The sequence below is a fragment of the Zonotrichia albicollis genome, chromosome 2 (genome assembly GCF_047830755.1).
Source record: "Zonotrichia albicollis isolate bZonAlb1 chromosome 2, bZonAlb1.hap1, whole genome shotgun sequence".
Taxonomy (NCBI): Eukaryota; Metazoa; Chordata; class Aves; order Passeriformes; family Passerellidae; genus Zonotrichia; species Zonotrichia albicollis.
In genome coordinates this window covers 96,725,280-96,740,051 of record NC_133820.1, presented here as the reverse complement: position 1 = coordinate 96,740,051, position 14,772 = coordinate 96,725,280, and the positions used below count along the sequence as shown (strand labels likewise).

At 38.9% G+C, this 14,772-nt stretch overlaps 2 protein-coding genes across 4 annotated transcripts in view; one reads left to right on the top strand and one right to left on the bottom strand.

The window, feature by feature from the left end:
• Window positions 1–14,772, bottom strand: part of CYFIP1 (cytoplasmic FMR1 interacting protein 1) — a 78,810-nt gene that overhangs the window by 21,150 nt on the left and 42,888 nt on the right. For all 3 annotated transcript variants that reach the window (XM_005486398.4, XM_005486399.4, XM_026793005.2), the window contains one exon: window positions 10,399–10,486. In XM_005486398.4, the coding sequence (XP_005486455.2) occupies window positions 10,399–10,486 (88 nt within the window). The remainder of the gene's footprint in view (window positions 1–10,398; window positions 10,487–14,772) is intronic.
• Window positions 1,678–9,740, top strand: LOC102072007 (fibronectin type III domain-containing protein 9). The gene is made up of 2 exons (XM_005486397.4): window positions 1,678–2,102; window positions 4,395–9,740. The coding sequence occupies exon 2, from the start codon at window positions 4,513–4,515 to the stop codon at window positions 5,182–5,184; it is 672 nt and encodes a 223-aa protein (XP_005486454.2). The 5' UTR covers window positions 1,678–2,102; window positions 4,395–4,512; the 3' UTR covers window positions 5,185–9,740.

The window sequence follows — 14,772 nt, the reverse complement described above, 5'->3', positions numbered from 1 at the left end:
AAGAAATTAGTTCAATTTTCTGTTCATAATAGCTGTTTTAAGTCTCTGAGTAGTCAACTACAACAACAAAAAAAGAAAAGCCTTCTGCAGCTACTGCTCTCTGCAGCTAATTAACAAGGATCTTTCTTTTTCAAACCCCTGTGCTGTACACAAGATCAAAGCAAATCTAAGTCTGGGATGCAACCTCATAGAAATTCTTCAACACTTGTATAAATAGGACCAGGTGCTTTGCCATAGTCATGTTTACTACCATGAACATGAACACAGCTGTACAGACTGATGTGAGGATTTAGGAACTTGTTGCTGAAGCTGCAGATTAGAGGTTGGCTAACTTAGCATCCTCCATTTCTGCAAGCGGGTTGTTCTCCTAATACCCTGAAATTAATTTTAGCAGGAATCCTGGCCACCCTTCATACAGAAGGGACTGCTGTGTTTCCTTCAGTTTTTTGAATTTTCCTTCTCTCTAAAACACACACAGAAAACAGCATACTGTTAAACTTTCAACTTCACACACAGCTGTAACAGGTTTTTTTTTTTTTCTTCTTTTCCAGGAAGAACATTCCCTTCAATCCAGATCCTGCCCTAACTACCCATGCAAGTCAACACCAGGTACTGTAATCACATGGCATTAAGCTAGTTGGAATTTAGAAAACTCTACCAAGCTCTGGAAGGACTTTATTCTCATAAAAGGACTTAAAAACCATCTTTTGACGCAATCAGAATAGAATATGTACATTTTTATTTATGTTTTATATCTCTATATAAACACCAGTTTCCAGCTGAGGTCTTAGAAACTTAAAAATTCTAAATGCAAACTAAAATAGACACTTGAATAACTATTAGAATCCTAGTACATAATACAGTCCTGCTGTTACATCAGAGCTGGCTTAAAGGCCAAACTCCAAATGAGTCCCAGCAGGGCACAGCCTAAAGCTGTATCCCTCCACTACAACCCGTGCATTTCCATAGCTCTCTGCAGACAAAAATGAGGTCTAGGGCAAAGACAGCACAGAGGACTGGTAAAACCTTAAGAACATATGTGCAGATGAATGTCCTGATAAACTAAGGATTTATACAACCACCCCTAAAAGATGAGATTTCATTTTTTGGTTTTGATGTTTCCAATCAGGTAAGTCTCCTACAACAGACATGTCAGAACTATCTATTTCAGCTACAGCAAAAGGAGAATTTTATTTTAGTGGGATAAAGCCTTTTACTGCCATGAGGTTAAGGGGAGAGAATCTCTCTTCACACAGCAGGAATTTGTCACAGAAAAGCAAGCCCCAAAAACATGATATTTGTATTTTAAAAACTTGCCAATACAAAACAATAGGAAGCCAGCCAATCTAAAAATATATCTTTCATATAAACCTCAGGGGAAGTACGTAAAATTTGCAGTGCACCTGTAAACGTTGGATTAGTGGATCTTTCTAAACTGTAACAAGGAATTTAGAAAAAAACATTACATACTAACACCACTTCCCCCTCCACACTGAGACACAAAAGCATAAAATCCTTAGGGAAGAAGCCACTAACTAGAGGGAGGTTGAGGTGGAAAGGGAGGGAAGGGAAGTTGCTGTTCATTATTTTTTAAGCTATACTTGCTCCCTCCCCTACTTAGATTGAAAAAAAAAAAAAAAAGGAGAGAGTTGTTAGTTGCTGATGTCATCAAAGTGCTAACATTAATCACTCACAGCATCACTGGTCCACACACAAGAGTATATAACAGGGATGCTCAGGCTGCATACTGCCAAGGGGAGGCAAGCAAGAGAGGGGGAAAAAGACATCATTTTCTTCTCCTGTGAGGTCTTTGAAAAGCAAAGCAACAGCATCTTTAGACAAGATGTGCTCTTGCAGGAATTTAAGTGGAAGAGACAAAGAAACCATGCTACCAGCAGCATCAGAGAAAAAAACTGAAATCACCAGGCAATGAGAATTCAGTCCAGAGAATCTGAGGAGAAGAAAAAGCAAACTGGCAAACAGACATCAGTCAGGAAATAATTAATATAGAATGGGATACAAAAAAAGTGGTGTTAGTAACATTTTCACAGCAGCATCGCCATAAAGAAATTCTGTTCTGGAATTTCCATCAGGGAGTGACGGTAAGTACTGACTTTATGATCCATAAAACATCAGATGGCTTCTCCAAACATTTACATGTCAGTAATTGTGTGTTTTCTAATAACTGATGGTTTGAAACAATGGAAATGTATTATTGTTATTTAATTATAGTTCATTCTACTTACAAAATGCTACGAGGATTAAACTGTTGAAACTATTGTTCCTAGGCTGTGTTAAAAGTGTTCTAAAAAACCACTAGATTATAATAGATATAGATTATGATTTTAAGTAATAGGGAGCTACCAGTTAAAGAGAAGGTAACTGATCTCACTAATGCACCCTATTTTAATATCTGCAGTAGCTGGGTAGATGCCAAAACATGTCTGTTTGTTAAGTTTATCTGATAGCAAACTCAGTTCCTTTATCTTGTTGCTGTATTAAAAAGGGTGTCTTTACCACAGAATTAGAAAAGCAGCATCTCCCCAGATCAGTCATATCCATGCTTTTATATTGTCATGAAAATAAACATACATTTTTTTTCCCACTTCTCAGTAAGTAGAATCCAAAACCCTTGAGCAACAATTTTCATATATAAACAGGCACAGAATTCTTACTATTCATGTAGTGTCACTATCTAAATCCCATGAAAAATATCCTATAAAATATACATTTTCCCAGTCTCCTGTCTAGTATAAAATACTAGTACTACAGAATAATTTCAGAATATGTTATGAGCAAATCTCACAATCTTTCTTCTTCAGGAGAATTTTCAATAATTAGTTGTTACTTATCCAGGAAATGTAACATTTTAAACTTGATCTTAAAAAAATACATTAAATTATCACAACAAAGTCATAAACAATGAAATACAGTGTTACTATCATGGGCATTTATAGTCATAAAAAAAGTGAGAAACTTTCAAAGTGGAAAAAAGCTTCCACGAGTGCCACTGGAAACTGACAATCAAACTAAAGGATCAGATTAAATTGCTGAGGTAAGCTCTTTTTCAAAAGTTACCATCATGACAGTAAAAGCATAAAACCCAAGCCAAACAAATGAAAATATCCACTGGTTGTTATTATATATTCTTTAAGAGATGTGTTTAGAGAAATTGAAGAAAAGAGGTGTTTTCCTTTCACTATTTAGAGTGGTTACACATACTGAGAATCTCAAAATACTGGCAGATTTTCTAATTTGAATTGAGGACGAGGAGGAGTATAAATTCAGGGCAGGCAGACTATGGGATTACATAAAATGACTTAAAACAGCAAAGAGCATTATTAATTTTTAAAAATCCCCACTATTTATCCAAAAGGTAGGCTACAGTGAAAGCTGTATTTCACTAAGCTTGACAAAGCTTTTCCAAGAGGCTGACTAGCATGAAGGCTAACTACTCTGACACTGATACCACCAATGTACAGTGCTCACAGCCAGTGCCACAGTGTGGCTGCGGTGGTTACAGATGTGCAACTTAGCAGCAAACACAGAGGGTACCACAGAGTCACACAGCAGTCTGGCTTAAAGGTCACCTAGCTCCAACACCCCTGCCACAGGCAGGGACAGCTTCCACAGCTTCTCTGGGCAGCCCATTCCACTGCCTCACTGCCCTCACAGCAAAGAATTCCTTCATAATATCTAATTTAAATATACCCTCTTTGAGCTTAAAGTCACTCCTCCTCATCCTATCAATATCTGCCTGTATAAAAAGCCCCTCTCCAGCTGTATTGCTGTATCTAGATACCAGAAGGTGCTGCAAGATCTCCCTGGAGCCTCCTCTTCTCCAGGCTGAACAGCCCCAGTTCTCTCAGCCGGTCTTCATAGGGAAGGTGTTCCTATGTGAACTTGTGAATAAGAAACTAACATAAGATATTGGAGACAAAATAATATGTAGTCAGATTTCCACATACTCTTTTGTTCTTCAGCTAAATGCGACTAGCAAAAATAAAGACTTGTGAATGGTAGAGGAAATTATTCCTCAATATCCACTCCTGCCAACCCCTCTTGCCACTTAACATAAAAGGCAAGATACACAGACTAGAGGAAAAAAACACCTGCTGCATTTTTTACAATCACTTGGGAAAAAAAAGGTGAAAGGAAGTGATTCCCCAATTGTAAACTCTGAAAAAATTCACCATCTCTCAAGATACAACCAGTCACTTGTACAGGCAACAGCTCTGGTTGAACTTCTCTAAGTTTATCTTTGTACTTTTACTTGGAAGAGAAATACACATTTTAAAACATGCCAGAATTTATGAACTTTCATTCCCATTTTTACACTGCAGTGCCTAAGATGAGAGCATACTTTCCTAACAAACTCCATTCCTACATTACAGAGCACTACGATTAAGATCCAAACGACATCTTCAGTGCTGCAGCTTCTCCAAAGAACACCTTCCCTTTCCACAGGGAGATCAGCATCAGGAGAGAAAAAACCTCCCAAAAAACATCCTGATGGGAATAACCATCCAAAACATCACAGGAAACACAGCAATGGTAATTTGGCCAAAAATGGCCAGTTGTGTCGACAGCTTTTACAGCATCATGTACCACCCTAACTGGAACAGCATGCTGTCCAGCTACTCCAGAAAGAGCTTCCAGAGGGAAGAGAGGGTGCCCACCACTCGCTCCTCCTTTGTGGTTGAAAACCTGACTCCCCTGACGACGTACATCATGTGCGTGACCTGCCAGTCCGCAAACCCCTCCAGCGACCAGTGCAGAGTTTTCAACACGCTGGAACGAGACCCGGTGTCGGCGAGCAGCACCAAGAAAGAGCTGGCTCTGGGCATCTGGCTCACCAGCGGTGTGCTGCTCCTCATCATCGCCGCCGTGCTGCTCTACGGCTGCCTGCACCTCCTCTGCCGCAGGAGACACCAGCGCCTGCAAGAGCGGGGCAGCAGCTCCAAGCGGGAGCCTGAGGGGCCATGGACCAAAAGCACGGCCCACGCCTCGGATGAGCTCAGCAGGCAGAGCCAGCACACACAGGACGCTGAGGAAAAGCATCCGGGTGGCATCCAGCTGGCCACAATCATAGAGAATCCCTCAGTGTGCAATGAGCCCATGGTGACATCTTCAAAAAGTCAGGAGCGAGTCCCAGTGACAGGACAGTGCTCTGCTATAAATTAGAAAGGTTTTTGCCACGTGGGGTACCCCAGCTACTTCAAACACATTGGTGCTCACAACAGGGAGCTCTGACTGCTCACTGCAGCACTTCTGGCTGTACATCTGATTTCACACCCCTTTCCAACAGCCTGTATGCAAAGGTTCACATGCCCAAGAAGTGAGCACTTCACCCACCCACCCTTATTTAAAATTAGGCATGTAGCAAGTATTTGGTTTACATTTCAAGGGGAATTTTCATTGCTTTTCTTTAGCCTAAAACAGCAAATAAATATAAAAAGTAGCCAAAAGTGACCAAAATAATTTTTGTTAACTAGCATATATAAAACTGAGTAGGAGTTTTCAGATGGCAACCCAGACTGCTACACTACAGGCAACTGGAACATACACACAGAGTGCAGTGGTTTGCCAGTGTGAGCTTTACCCTAACAATCCCAGCTGCTTCCCAAAACACACACTACTATAAGCAGTACTATACTCAGACAACACACTGCACTGCCCATGGTGTTGCCCATCCCTCCCCTCTGCACTGAGGTCAATCTCATGATCTAAGATAAACTCATCAGGTTTTTAACTGTATCCTCTCATTTGTCTTATTTCCCCTCAGTCTAAATACATGGAAGATAGAGACTTAGTAAGGACACATCTAATTAAGGAAATATCCTGGGCTATTGCATTTTGCACTCTTCTGCTCCCACCACAAGCCACCTTCTGCTCCATGGGCCAGAGACTCCCTGCAGAGGAAATGGAATCCAGAAATGCAGCTCCTGGCCCTTCCTTTTCCCCTTCCCTTTCAGTTTTAATGATAACATGCGTTAATCAGCTGCAAATTTCTTTCCAATTGCACAGTACATTTTGTGTGATGAAGGGGGCAAAACACTAAAAACATGCTAAAATGCATTTTATTTCTGTAACAAGAAAACCTGATCATCTCACTCTGCCTTGAGCTTCATGGCAAAGTGCCAAGGTCCTTTGGACAGAAATCTGTTCACCCTCACTAGTGACAAGTGTTGTCTGATTTACATGTGTAAGTCACCCTGTTTTAAACCTCATAAGTGCGTTTGTGTTCCATAAAAACATAATAAATCTTAGTATTGCTGCATATTATGCCTAAAAAACCAAAGGTGCACTGCGAGTGCAGGCAGTTAATTGCTCTTGGTACGAAAGTACGTGTGAAGTCAGCTCTCTCTGACACAGCTTGGTTGCACCAGTGAAGGCTGGAGAGCTGCTGCCTGGGCAGCTGCCATCCCCCTCCACCCTGGAAGCTAACGGGGGGTACAATTTTGGCAAGAGAGCTCCCCATGAATATTTCACAGCAGGTAGCGGATCTTTTCAGCTACTCTATTTTGACAACAATTCCCACGACTTGTGAAATGCATCGACTCTGAGTGCTAAGGAGAAGCTGGCATAAGTGTGATGAATCTTTCTTTTTTTTTTTTTTTGAGTAGGACAAGCATGACACACAGAGCACTTGCTGAACGGGGGCGAGTATGACTTTCAGAAAACACTTCAAAAGGCATTTTTATTGTGTGAAGTTAGCAATAACGTGTTCTCCACCTGCCTCAGAGCACTTCCTCCAGCTGACATGTTTTCCTTTGTCTTGCACGTCAGTCTCAAACAAACTGTGAGAATAACAGCTCACTGCTGTTTCAAATGACAATGTTACATGAAATAGGCACTATTTCAAGAACCCTCATCAGAACATGAAGCCAGCACAACAGGTTTAGTGCCATAAAGGGGTGCCTGGGTGGCGAGGACAGAGAAAATGCTTTAAAATTATCTTGCAATCAAATTGACAGTAACACTTCTCTGATTAGGTTTTCATCAAGAAAAGATAATTTTAATATTAATGGGATGAGGCCAAGAGACACAGTCAATCTCTGCCAACATCTTGGGCTCTTGGAAACCTGTTTACTTCTCTGCATGTCCATTTCTTTATGTGGTTTTTAAGGCAGTGCAATACATATACAGACACACATTTATGTTATATACACATGTACATGCCACACTGAGAACAAGGAGCAGTTCTCCTTAAAGCAGTTTCTAGGCAATTCACCTACTGCATTTTCTTATTTATATACAAACACACACAACCAAAAGACATGCCTACATCCAACTGAGGAAGCAAAGAGCTACCATGGTAGTGCTTCCCAAGGGATTTACCTTCTCTAAATATAAAACCATTCCACCCACAGAGTTTACTGTGCACTACTAAGATAAACATTTATATCATCTCACAAGCAATGGACCATCTCACACCTGCTGCAAATGAGCAATTCATGCAGAGTGTCATCTGTTTTCTGCTCTAGTTCTGAAAAACTCATGTCACCACATGCCCACAGAGCTGCATGCTTTGTTTCTTGCTGAGAAAGTTTTATTACAGATTAATTCAGGTTCATTCAGGCAATTCTGTATTAGATTTGGTAATTCTCCACTCAACAGTCATCGAGTATGGGGCAAACATTCTAAGTGATTACCAAACTGATAGCAGGTTGCAACACAGTGCAAACTGACTTTAATTTGTGCACATGCAGTAGATAAAAATCATTATATTCACAGTGAGAAGTACCTTTCAAACACGTATTTTTCACAAAATATATCTACAAAGGTGCCGGAGACAAAAAAACCATGACAATATCTGGAAAATGTTGTCTAAGACATAAAGAAAGCCTTTCAATTCAGGTCTACACAATGTCTATAAAACCAAGTACTTAACAGAAAGTTAGTTCAAGTCCCCAGGAAAGACACTTTCTTATATGTATATTATAAAATATTTCATGCATTCACCCAATGTTGCCAAATTCCAACCTGCTAATATTAATATCATTAATCCTACACATACTTTAACTGAGTAAAGGGATTTCAGTGACCATGCTCAACCAAACTTTTAAAATAATCCAGCTCACTTAAAAGGCTAATGAGCTTCTGTAGGCTGGCTCCTTCCCACCTGACAGCTCTGCTTCCACATCAACCAGAAGAAGGAAGTTGTATCTGTGGGTTTTTGTTTGGCTAATTACATGAAGATATCACTCAGAAAACTTGAGTTGCCAAAGAGAATGTTACTACAACTCTCTATGCTAAGTATCAAGACACATTAATACAGACCAGATGCTTTGATCCATTTAGAAATATCTGGGAATATGTGAATACTTTGAGATACAAACAAAAAATTTCTTTAGTTACTGCTGTAGTAGCGAAGCCTCTATAATGTAAGAATTCCTATCTGTTACTGCCTATAATAAAGTAGAAATGTTAAAAACTCCACTCAGAGATCCTGAATTTCAAAACAAATTCAACTCAAGAATAAAAATATACTCTTGTTAAAATTTAAAATTAGAGAGAGTCATGAGTATTTTCTAATATAGGCCTATCCAGTTATGAAATTTGCCCCAAAAATGCAAGTGAGACCCCTCGGCTTGATTGTTGCTGCTTATATAGAAAAATAATCAAGAATTCTGAAAATGTATAGCTCTCAGTGTGAAGATTACTAAAATCATTTTAATAATGTAACCTGACTGATCAAAAAAGTGTCCCCCAGTTAATCTTCTGTCACTCACCCCACTGCATCATCACTTAGATAAATTAAGTTAGCAATCTCTATGAAATTCAGGTTTTTGCTCTATGCTACATCTGGTCAGTTACTAAAATAGTAAGGAACACAATAACTCTAATGAAAGAAAATACCACTTTCCTATAATTTACTGTTCCTTTTTGGAGAACAATTACATAAAACATTATTTACAGGAGCCGACAGTCAGCTGCTACATGCGCATTAAAACATGTGAATCCTTTTCTACCTCCTTTACATTTTACAAATGCAGCAGATATTTTAGCACTGAAATTTGTAACTCCTGACATATCCCAAAATCTAGATTACTGGGTTGAAATTGCACCATACATCTATGATATGATGTGTAGAAAATAAGAGTAAGACAAGGACTAATTATGTTCATGCCTAAGTAGGAGGTAGATATTGAGAGTAACCCATAACAGTTACAGCACACTTGCATAAATTAGATGTATAATTAAGTACATATTTTAAATCATTTTAAATAATAATAAATAATTTTAAGCTTTTTTATTGTCCATCCTCTAATTTAATCCTTATTTATTTCATTTATCTTTTTCATACTTTAGCTTGGCACCCTGATAGTCAAGAAAACATTGCAAAATTTAGAGTGACACCTTGTCATATAGTCCCACATGATTTGCTGAAGAGACCACTGATGGTTTTTAGCGCAGTTTGAAGTAGATCAATATTTCTGACTAGATATTAAAAATGTAAATATATGTTAATGCACTATGTCTTTAACTGCCATTAACACACAAACAATAATTCTGAAGAATAAGAAAATAAATCTGCAGTGATCAGGGAGAACAAGTCTCTTACACATGAGCATAGCATTGGTCCTGTGAGAGCAAGCTAACTTTCCTCACTTGGGTAGCCCACAGCTGTTCTCTTGTGTCAAACACTCTTCCAAGCTGTCACCCACAAGAGCTCCTTTCCAACCTCAGCATTGGGGATTGCCCCAGGGACAGAGTATGTGACTGCACATCATGTACCCTTCCACTGAAAACTTGCACAAACCTTCCCAGCCCACCTAACTGCAAAGCAGGAAATGAATACAGAAGATGAGATGACCAAGACACCAAGTTCATCACAATGAGTTTACAGCTCTGGGGTTGTAGCATACAAAGAAACACTACATTAAAAAAAATAATTGAAGAAGTTAGGTATCTGATAGTTTAAGATGGTCAGAATCTATATTCCTCTTAAGTCAGATAACATCTGAAACAGTTTTTCTATCTATTCCCTTTTCTTCTGTCATCACAAGGCAGGGCTGCACCCAAGATGGGCTTTTGTTCTCACTTCACCAGATGAGTAACCAATGAGTAATTAATCTTTATTTTGAGTTTGCTCTGCCACTGTTAGCAACTGAACAATGCAAGGTGGTTGAGAGAAGGGCTTATTTTTAGCTTTGTCAGATAAGACTACACATCAGACTAATCAATTGCACATCAAACTAACCAATGCTGAAACAAAGGGTGAGCTTCAAGCAGTCTTTAAAAAGTGTATATTCAATTTAAAACATACAAATTCAATTTGAAATACACAAAATGTATTTCAGTCAATTTCTAATAACTTTCACATACCATAGTTTCTATAATTAAAAAGATACCATTAAACATGAGCAAACCATAAAGGGAATCAAATCCAACCTTTGATCCATAGAGATACTGTGGCTGTGCATTAGGCTGCTTATCACGCTGAAACTCCTGAGAAAATGGCAGCACGGTCCGAACAAATCTATATAAGAAAAATAAAAACAAGAATTCATTATTTATACTTAGGTGTGCACCTAATGCACCCTGCCCTGTAGAAGACTGCTTTTGTCTGCAAATACAATCAAAGCCAGCCAGCAGCCTTTCAGCCCTAGTAGAAACTGGGGAAGCACACAGCCTGAATAGACACAAATCATATCGCAGTTCAACAATTACTGCTCTTCCCATGGTGTGCAGGATCCCAAAATATCCCTCACCACCAGCCCAGGCCAGCAAACAGGGAAGTAACTAATCAAGTAGCAATAGCCTCTCACAGGGCATAATGTGCTTGCATAATTAAGTCCTTGAGAAAGAAGTACTCCTTCAAAGAGGAACATGGCATTTCTGTTTAATGTTTCTGAGCTTTTTCCCCCAAAATTCACATCAGGAGAAATATGTTAGATTTTACCTTTAAAAAAAGTCATAAGGAAGAGTATATTCCTTGCAGCAAAATCAATGTTTTGAAAGTTTGATCATAGCTCAGTGTGAGCAGGTACCAACAAAAATCATGCTTAGCTTTAACTAAGCTAAGCATGTACACGGTTAAGAGGACAGCGAGAGAACTACAAAGGTATGGAGCACTGCCAAAGACAGGATCAGCCATCCCACCCACAACTGAGGCCACCAGAGCCTGAAGGACCATTCCCAGTCCTCTTGTGAACCAGCAGCACAAATCTTCCCCCTTGATGTTCCCTGCTGACTGTGTAATGCACATTTGGCAGCACTGCAGTTTTAGTGCAGGAAGAAGTTAATCAATACCCACTACAATTCCAATTCTGCTTAACTTCACTAAACAGAGGAAAATTATTGGGGGATGTGTGTTTACAAGCTGGATGGCTACTTTATTTTTTACCTTGATTAAAAAGTATTTCTTGATAAATGGTGCAAAGCTGTATAGGCACAGCAAAGAGGGAAAATAGCTATTTAAGAAGTGGACATCAAATGGTTGTACAATATCAGGCTGGTCTGATACTATATCAGAGAAATGTATCTAGGAAAATGTTTCAGGAAAGAAAACTTGCCTTACACTGTAATATCATAAGATATAATTGTATCTTGATCTTTTTTGTTTAAAGTATTTACATTTCATCAGCACATAAAATTAATTATTCATTATTAATTCTTCCTAGAAAGAACAGAACCATTTTATTTTTAATACATCCATCTTCTAGCTAAAGACATGAACAGCCATGATAATCAAAAATTGTTTCACCGAGACCAACATAAATTGGACCATGTTGCTTACAATAATTTCCACTGTGTTTTATTTCTGAATCATTCTTGTGAGAATCTATAACTTCAGAATAATATTTTCTGCATTTCTAACCTTCTCAAAACCAGGTACAGCTACTTGTTCATATATAGATTAGCCACTCTTCCCAAAAATACTTGTACTTGCTGTAGTCCAGAAAGAGTTTTCATTTAGAGCTTTTGAGGAAAAATACATTATTTATATACATTATTTTTGATACTATATATATTATTTAGATATCCTTACATTTACATTCCCTCAGCTTACAAGTTTCTCCCCTTCTTTCTCACACAGAAACTGAAAACTCTCCTTTGAGAGGGATTACTTGAATCTGTATTCAGCAGATACTTCATTAATGAGTTTACCAGAGATGATGTAAATATTTGATGGAATTCAAAGTAATCTGCAACATACGACAGTGCCAGAGATTACTCTAGTCCCCCTTTTTTTCTCCAAAATCCCACTCCTGTTTAATCTGACATCAATTTTCAAGCCCTAAGAGAATCTCTAAAATGAAATCATAAGAGATACCATGTCATTTGACATAAGACTGGGTTTCAGTGTGCAGACATATGTGGCAAGAGCAGATTTGTTACCACTAAATTAAAACACTCACAAGGAAAGTAGTGTTTTGACATATAAGTGGGTGCATCCCATGACTCTGGAACTGTTACTATAATTCTTTGATTTATCAAAAAGTTATTGTGTGTATATGTATCAATTACAATGTAATTAATGTCTGGGAGCAAACAAGTCACTGCAAGTAAATGCTCAAGTAACTCTTGTGTGCTTCCAGTGCTCCTCTGCAAGCTTGGGGGTTTCTCCATCTCTAATGCTTCAGAGTAGTAGAAAATAGTCTTAAAGTTTTCTTAAAGACTTGAAGCAAACACACTTGCTTATATTTTCTTGAGTGAAAGAGGCCAAGAGAGGAAGAAAAGGAGTAAGGAAATAGGGGCAAAGGATGACAGTCACCTGTTAAGTTATTGAGAGGTAACGTCTAAGACTGAGGCTACAGCAGCCTAAAGAGTGCATCATCCTAGAAAGTATGTGACTAATCCCAACACATCTTTCAGGTAAGTATTAGAAATTTCTTCCCTAAAAACTAAGGGCTAAATGAAAACCTTACAGTTCAGCCTCATCTACTATTCTTCAAAGCTTTTCAATGTCCGTGTGTGTGTTCTTTCTTTCTGACATTCTGCTGGTTGGCTTCCTCCTGCTCCTCCTCCAAGAAAGAGGAATGTCTCTTTGAAGGACTGAAGCTCTTTGAATATCAAAGCTAAACAAACTTTTACTTTCCCCTGGATACTGGGAGGATACAGGTTTCAGCATATTCCAAGATAATCAGTTTCATTTTTAATCAGTGTTGATGATCTCACAGCAACTTATCCATTTCAATCAGCACAGGTTGTAAGCAAAGTAGATTAAGCAGATGAAAAGCCTTCTGGCTTACCAAAGCTTTGCAAGCAAATTGCTAGAGGACAACATGAGCCCCCAAAGTAAGTATTTTAGGGATCAAATAATTTAATATTAATTTTTCTATGATACCTACCAGGAAGAAGTTCATAGTGAGCACATCACAAACTAATCTAAATGATTCTGTGATTTTACTTTAATCTATTTAAGGAGATAACTGAAAGAGACTGCTTTGCGCAATGAGCCTGCTGCATTGCAGGCACCAGGTTAGATAAACCTCATTCACAAACTTTCTGAGCTTCATCTTAGAAGTAATAAGATATGACAGTCTTCCCTCCCTGCTCCTACAGAAAGTGTTCCTCTGCACCTCCCTGTGTAATTGAACACTTCTTGCTTCCAGCATTCTCAAATTAGTTTGTCCTGTCTAGCAGAACGAATGGTAGCCCTACATCCCCTCTCAGAGAACACTGGATCTGACTCACCCTTCTTAAACCTGGATGCCAAGATGGAGAGAACAGAGGAAACAGCAAGGAAAATACTGCAAGAGTAACACATCTGCCAATCTACTGCTCTCACTTTTCCTTTTGGCAGAAAGATTTTGGTTGGTCGCTTGACTTTTTAGGGGCAGAAAGGTAGTTGATTACAGTCACCCCTATGAGTGAGTCTACATGAGTCTATATCCCTGTTCCCTTTGGCTCTTGGTAGCAGAAACTAGATGGTTTGCACTGCTTCTTTTCAGGTTTGCTCCAGCACTATGTGCAAGGGCTGAAAATTTTTCTGAGCAGCGACTGTCAGAGTGTATGCAACACAAGAAGACACAGCTGTTCTCTCGTGAAAGGCAGTCTCAAAAGCAGTATGAGAGAGAGAGAGCTCGCAAAAGGAAGCAGGAGAGGCTGTCAGGAAGAGAGAAAAATAAAAAGCTGGTCTTTTTGTTCCTTCTGTGACAAATCTGTACCCTTGGAAGAAACATGTCATACTGCATTTGGAAGAGTGCTGTACACATGAATTTATACCAGAGAACACAGATTTGGGTTATGTGTTAAAGGAGATGGAGCTACTAGTTTGACTACTGTCTCCAGAAGCTTGTATCATTTGTGTCAAGAAAGCACAGAAAATCTTCAATTCAAATAAATGTAAGACTGTCTCACACTTGCTTCTCTGTTAGTCCTTAATACAAAACAAGCTGTCAAGGAAGGAAAAGATCAGCTTAGAAACAGTAAAGAAAATAAGGCAGAAAAAGGGACACTACAGACAGTGGCAAAGGAACTAAGACTGAGTATTTGAATCATTTGAATCTAGATAACCTAACTTCACAAGGAAAAAGTTCAGATGCAGGCCTAAGCACGACAAATACTGCTGGTGTGGAAAGACTTGGCTTGAAAAGACAGGCAACTGAGGGCAAACAGAGAAAGGTCTCTTGAAAAACTATCCCAGGCAGCACAGAAAGTACAAAAAGTGGGAAACACCTGTTTATGGCCACTTTCAGTAAAAGAACTGGTGTACAATAGCTTGAGAGCATCTAAAAGAGATGCAGCACAAGCTTCACTGCAGACTCCTCACTGGAGCACACAATGAATGCCAAAGCCTCACACAGCTTTATAAAAGGG